Here is a 7500-nt window from a genome sequence, read left to right on the forward strand (position 1 = left end):
GTATCGTAACGAATGTGACGATTTTCCTATCGTTGGTAAGGAGAGGGTTAAAGTAAAAAGTCTTTTTGGTCCAGCGGTGTTGGCTTTGTCTGGATTCCACTGTACTGTATCATTTGAGACAATGTACTGACTTACATCAGATTAATAGGCTTCAACATTCGTGACGTCAGTTCCCTCGTAGCAACTGGTTCTAAACTATCGGATCAATGGCGGACGCCCATATGAAATACTTCTCCAACGAGCATAAAAGTGTATCCAGAGGAGAAACACATTATAAACATGATCATGTTTTGACTTTTATACATTCTGATCACATAACATGTGAAAAGGTTCTAGCCAGCATGAAGAGTAAAAAGTACAGATTTTCTTTGTTTAGAACCAAGCTGCTCGTTGCTGGGCGGACGTGACATCAGACTATTGAATCTTATTGTAACACGTAACGGTACTTATTCGTACCTAGTGGCATAATTTTATAGATTTTGTGCACCTCGGCATGCGTAGGATATTAATAAAATGTCATGTTTATCTTTAATACTTACTTTACCACTACTATTTGAGAACATGTGTTCATCAGTGGCCATTGATCGTGATCTGTGTTTTCTTAGCATGTGTCTTAGTCCGTCTTTGATCTGAAAAAAAAGGATTACGATTAAGAGATATTTCTCACACGGACATAAAGCAATGGGTGATTTGCAATGCATATGAAGGCCACAGGGGAAAATCGATCAAAGTCTGAAAGACCCTTAACGTTTAGAGTTCTGCTTCAAATCCTCGGAAAAATCGTTCGTATCAATGTTTTTGTCTGAAGGAAATCGAAATGGCGGCGGCCTTGTTTACTTCCGACACAAAAGTGCACCGCTAATTTCATCTTATTTCGCGATTTGTTGATTGAAGACCTACCTATCCTTCGCTTAATATTACATAAAGCGTTGTATGATGATTTAGAATTACAAAGAGGCATCAAAAATAATAAACCATCCTGTTGATGAAGTAGAAAGAATTCATGGAAAAGCAATAGAAAGGAAAGCATTCTCAATTACCAACAATAAAAAAAAAACATATTTTATACCATGAATTTGGTCTTTTGCCATCTGGGAGAAGTTTTTGTCAGATTAAATGTGGAACTAACAAGTATAAATCAACGTTCGTTCCATCAGCAATAAAAATGTTGAATATTTCATATGGTACAGCAAAACCAAGGATTGATGCGTTGACTGATTGACTGATTAATTTGTTTAATGTTAGATGAAGTGACCAATTGATAATGATGATAATATTTGGTGTTGAATTGCCAAGAATGTAACGAATTGAAAATGAAATGAATATGTTAATGTTGTGTATGTCGCACGCGTGAAAGGAAGAGAGGAAGAGAGAGAGGGAGAGAGAGAGAGAGAATGGGTAGAGGTGTCTGTTCAATGTTATAGTTATCATATAACGTTATGACAAGTGTAACTAAATGACAAATTGCCATATTTATGGACAATAAAGATCTATTATTATTATTATTATTACTATTCTAATGTCACAATAATTTGGTATTAAAATCTACCAAGAGATTGTTTTTTTATATGCATCTGACTTGTGGTCAAACTGTATAAGTTTAGTAATTCATATTCAGTTCAATTCATATTATCATGTGGCGTTTACAAATGGGTTTCTCAAAAACTGAAAAATGTGACTTTGATCGTTTTTCCCCTGTGGTCTTCATATGTGACCCACCACGTCAATCAAGTATTACATCTATCGGAAAAGTCACAGATTACACACAATTAATGTATCTCGTGTGTCCTCCACTGGCGTGTATGAGACATGCTGTGTGCTTTCTCAACGACTTTGTTAATTTAGGTATTTGATCATACCTTAAATCATTTAATATCAGAAGTCAATCAAGTTTATCTGACGACGTTGGTTGAGGAACAACCTGACGAAATAGACAAATAGGAATGTCTCACACTTGTTCAATGCTGTTCATGTCAGGTGTGACAGCAGGCATACTCTTTATTTATTTATTTATTTATTTATTTATTCATTTATTTATTTATTTATTTATTTATCATTCTTCTTCTTCTTCTTCTTCTTCTTCTTCTTCTTCTTCTTCTTCTTCTTCTTCTTCTTCTTCTTCTTCTTCTTCTTCTTCTATTATCATTATTATCATCATTATTATTATCATTGTTTGCCTTGCTTTATTATTGATTTTATTTACTTGATTTGTTGATGAAAATATTATATTCTTGTATGAGTTATATTGGCAATTGCCTAAAAATAATCTTTTGAAACATTACTTTGTTGTTAGAAATAGTTTTTCGTATTTTTTTTTTTTTGTGCAGGATGACATGGATCTGTGTCTTGCTGTAAGGTAAATGAACCTTTTCATTCGTTTTCTTTTACAAACCGGATGGCTATGGCGATTATTTGCAAAATGTCGTCAATGTAATGACTGACGTTAATGTTCTATGAAGTCGAAGAAACGATATTTTCTTCTTTTTAATTCTTCTTCCCAAAACAACATCTGAGCCATACCCTCTGTATGTATATTCAGCTGTTGTCTCGGGAGTGTATACTTAGTTTTGCACCCGAGTATACACCATTATGACATATATAAGTTTATATTGCGCTTATTTTAGAGTATATGTCATTGTAACTACGACAATGAAAAAAAATGATAAAAAATTGAGCTTTATATAGCGCAATATCCACTAAATGTGCTCAAAGCGATTTGCAAGGGGTCCCTGGCCAACAGCAACATTTAACATGTAGGACGAGACACGACGCCTGTTAGGCGATATTACAATTTTTCGGACAAAGACAACGCTGTTAACGGCCAGGTACTCATTTTACACCTGAGTACGGTGAGAGAATGTGAGTAAAGAGCCTTTTCCAAGGACTCAACTATGCGCCGAGCGCGAGGCTCGAACCCAGGACCTTCCGATCCGAAAGCGAGTGTCATACCACTAGACCACATAGCCGCACCATGGCATTTTTAGTGAAGAACACCACGGGAAAGCATAGGCACAAAGTAATGTGATCGATATGTATTTATTTGCTTTTTTGTGCATCTAGAATGTGATTCATTTCCTACCTGGTTACAGAAGGCACAATAAAACAGGAAGACGAGGAACCCCTGGAATAAATGGGAAAAAAATATTAAGGATATTCATGCCAGTTTCCCCCCCCCCCCCCCCCCCCCCCTCATTTCTCTTCCTTATCCTTGTTCTTCTTGTTCTTCTTCTTCTTCTTTCTTTTCTTCTTCTTCTTCTTCTTCTTCTTCTTCTTCTTCTTCTTCTTCTTCTTCTTCTTCTTCTTCTTCTTCTTCTTCTTCTTCTTCTTCTTCTCTAAACCCACCCCCTCGTAATTCTTTAATCATCATCATCATCATCATCATCATCATCATCATCATCATCATCATCCTCATCATCATCATAATCATTATTGTTATAATTAAGTGATTAGAGTAAAAGACAAAACTAAAGTTTTTACAATATATATGAGCTGGGGAGGGGGGGGGGGAGAAGTCTTGATGTCATACATTACAATCTTCAGGTTCCACAATCATTGGAAGTGTGTATGTAATCAGTTCTTCGAAGAACTAATAATGAATAGATTACATATTGAATCATAAAGTGGCATAATTATTTTAGTATCAGGTTGTATAGGCAGATTCTTAGGATTACGGGACATAAAAGGAGGGTGGATGATCCTTATTGACATCATTGTTTCTCGCTCCAACATCGAACCTACTCCACAGCATCTGGAGAGCAAACTCTTAGGTCATGGTCAGTGCAGCTGGCCCCGTCCTGTCATTCTCTAAGGATGCACTCCATCGTTTCGTTTGCTCTGGGCATCCACATGTACACAAGCTAGTCTCACCCAGCCCCAACTTTTTCATGCTTCCAGCTGTTCTCCCGAGTTTTGCCCCTGCTCTGTTCAGTGTTACCAATTCATTCCAGGGGAGCTCAGTTCCGTAGGGCAATTCTTCTCCCGGATCTCCAACGGCTGCATTTGCATGATTGTCCCACTCCCTCCATGTGAAAAGTCTGTATACAGCTGCGTGATCAGGGTTGATGCTTTCTTCCGTCATGAAGCTCGATTTCAATCTACTTGTCGTTTGGTTGTGGTCATGGAAAGGGTGCCTTGGGTCCATTTCCTGTTTATATTTCTGGGCTTTGGAAGCAGTGGCTCTTCGAATGTAGGGAGATGCAATGCCAGCCAATTATCAATGATCCGGCAAGTGCTATGTAGCTTTTTGGCATGGCAGGATCTTGCCCAGACTGGTGCGGCGCATTCAGATGATTAATAGCAGAAGGCTAGTGCGGTAGTCCTGACTGTTTTTGGACCTGCTCTCCATGTCGTGTTTGCCAGTGTTCTTAGGAGGTTGTTTATTGTGGCCACCTTTGCTTTTGCTTTTTTTGTGTGCTCAGAGAAGGACAGTGTGAGGTCTAAGGTGACACCGAGGTACACGGGGAATGTGTTGTTCTCCATTATGTTTCCGTTCCGGGAGATGTTCAGTTTCCTGTTGGCTTGGTGGTTTTTTTTAAATGGAAGGCACACACTTGAGTTTTTCCTTGGTTGGCATTACGTGAGTTCGTTAAATAATACCCAGAAAGTGTCTTCAGGGCGTCTGTTAGTCTCTCCTCAATGGTCTTGAAATCAGAGGCCCGACGCAAGACACAGATCATCAGCATATATAAACCTCCTGATGTTCTGGAATTCAGGATGGTCGTTGGTATAAATGTTGAAAAGGATAGGTGCATGTACCGATCCTTGAGGGAGTCCGTTTTTCTGTGATCTTCATCTGCTTTTCTTCCCATCCATTTCCAGAAAAAAGTGACGGTTTGACAAAATTGATTTTTATTATCGCAACTACTTTTGTGTTAAGAGTTACCCTTGCAACTTTTAGGAGCAGTTGAAAAGGACCGATCCTTGTGGGAATCTTTTGTGATTTCCATCTGCTTTTCTTCCCATTCACAAAAAATGACGGTTTGACATAAGGGATTTTATCATTGCGACTGCGTTTGTGTTACTAGTTACCCTTGCAACCTATAGGAGCAGATTCCTGTGAGTTACTATGTCATAGGCAGCTGTCAGATCCACGAACACAACCCATGTAATTTGTTTGTTCTCGTAGCCATCTTCGATGTATTGTGTCAAGTTCATGAGTTGGTCACAGCATGATCTTCCAGGGCTTGGTCAGGTGACAGATGTTCTTCTAGTGTTTGGGAAATCCTGGCTAGTATCATGCGCTCAAATACTTTGAACAATATGCAGATGAGGGATATTGGTCTGTAGTTCTTGCTGCTATTTGGGTCTTTTCCAGGTTTAGGTAATGCTATCACTCTTTGTCGCCAAAACTTTGGTACTGTGCACGATTGAACACAGTTGTCGATTCAAGTTAGAGCTTTATTGACGATCAGCAACTTTTTAGACTAGGAAATTAAAGAGCCATCACTCTGAAACCAGAAGATCAATTACACGAGGCATGTATCCAGTCCTACGGAAGATTGGTTTTACATATACACTTCGAATGAGAATGTAACCAGTTTTTTTGACATCATACTTTTGTTCCCTATTTTGATTCTGCATACCTGTAATGTGTTGAAGATGGCAAAGAGATACTGGAAGACCACAAGTGAGTCGTTGAGAGAGAACACACCAAACACCCACGTGATGCCGAATATTGGTGACAAAACACAGATGGCACGCATTGAAGACCTGCGAATTAAGAAGTAGATGATCAAATAATAATATGCGTGTATGTGTGCATTTGTCTATGTTTACACGTTATTATGTGTGTGTGTGTGTGTATGTGTGTGTGTGTGTGTGTTTGGTTCTGTGTGTGAAAGAGAAATATATATACATACATATATATATATATGTATATATATATGTATATATATGTATATATATATATATATATATATATATATATATATATACATATATAATGAGAGGAACCACTAACTGGTTTCGATTTAATGCAAGTACACCCTCATCATTGTCATACTTGCTTACTGGAAGGTTGACAAACAATCCACGTGCGAAAATGATGGCGTCCTTTTTCGATGGGATTTGATGAAACAAATTTGATTTTTCAATAAAATCATCACGATGCCTCAATCAATTTCATAATATTCACAAGCCATCTTTATTCTAATTGCAAACACCATGTAACGTTTTTTTAAAACGATTTGTCTAGTCGTGTTGAAGCCATAGTGTTACCAAAAAAATCCAATTTACTAAATATATGATAAGATATTCTTGTATAACATAATATGAATGAATAGAGTAACTAATCCAGTAATAAAATGACTTACTTCGCTTTGGCCATAGCAGGCTTGGCCTTCATTGTGACAGTACTCAACATTGCTCTCAAAGTAACGCACATAATAATGAAGTTTACCTTTGTGAAGAAGAAAGTAAATAGAATCGAAGCTTCAATTTATATTACAAAGACAAATGATATGGGCGTTTTAAGGGACCCCTTTGGCAACGAAACAATCAGCGACACTAAACACGAAAAGAGATCAGAAGCATGCTTGAGAAATAATGATGGACATCAAGTACGTAGATATGTCTAAATTTAATTGAGCTTGTTTAAAATTGACATTTTATATAGCGCAATATCTACTAAACGTGCTCAAAGCGCTTTACAAGGGGTCCCTGGTCAACAGCAACATTTAACATGTAGGACGGAACATAACATAACGCCTGTTAGGCGATATTACAATGTTTAGGACAAAGACAGCGCTGTTAACGGCCAGGTACTCATTTTACACCTGAGTACGGCGAGAGAATGTGAGTAAAGAGCCTTTTTCTAAGGACACAACTATGCACAGCGCAAAGTCAGACTCGAACCCACACCTTCTAATATGAAGGGTAGTGTCATACCACAAGACCACACAGGGCCTAATTTATAACAGCGGAACTTACATTCAGATTAAAAAAAAAAAAAGACAGCGAGCAACATTCATTTTACGTTTAACTAAAAAAAGACTGACGATACCAAATCAAACGCTAATGTTCTTAAACGACTCTATTTAGTTATTTTGTTGTGCCATAATTAATAATAATAATAATAATAATAATAATAATAATAATAATAATAATAATAATAATAATAATAATAATAATAATAATAATAATAATAAATAATAATTTTATTATCACAATGTGTCTGGTTTTTATCTAAAAATAGAATCGAAGCACAGCAAAAGCAACACTACCCGAACGCATAATGTATGTGCCGAGTATTTAATCAAATCGTGTTGCACCATTTGGGAGGAATTCCAATGCATATAATCATCATCTTCTTATTTGAGACGACTATGACAAATTTTAACCCTCTCCTTACCAACCATAGGAAAATCGTCACATTCGTTACGATCCAATAAGCACTTTTATCAGATTTCTTTTGTAAATCACACAATTTATAGAAAAATGTTTTATTATAGCTATAAAAACGTGACACTGTGTTCATTTTGATGATTAATATTATGCATAGAA

At 36.9% G+C, this 7500-nt stretch overlaps 1 protein-coding gene across 1 annotated transcript in view; it reads right to left on the reverse strand.

Moving 5' to 3' along the window:
* LOC144967130 (uncharacterized) overlaps positions 1 to 7500 on the reverse strand; it is a 78617-nt gene that overhangs the window by 9613 nt on the left and 61504 nt on the right. The window contains exons 27-30 of the mRNA XM_078903980.1: positions 6312 to 6397; positions 5583 to 5709; positions 3080 to 3121; positions 540 to 629 (exon numbers count right to left, since the gene is read on the reverse strand). Of these exons, the coding sequence (XP_078760106.1) occupies positions 540 to 629; positions 3080 to 3121; positions 5583 to 5709; positions 6312 to 6397 (345 nt within the window). The remainder of the gene's footprint in view (positions 1 to 539; positions 630 to 3079; positions 3122 to 5582; positions 5710 to 6311; positions 6398 to 7500) is intronic.

This window comes from Berghia stephanieae, chromosome 3 (genome assembly GCF_034508935.2).
Source record: "Berghia stephanieae isolate SIO BIC M18660-M18661 chromosome 3, UCSD_Bste_1.3, whole genome shotgun sequence".
In the NCBI taxonomy this organism is placed as follows: Eukaryota; Metazoa; Mollusca; class Gastropoda; order Nudibranchia; family Aeolidiidae; genus Berghia; species Berghia stephanieae.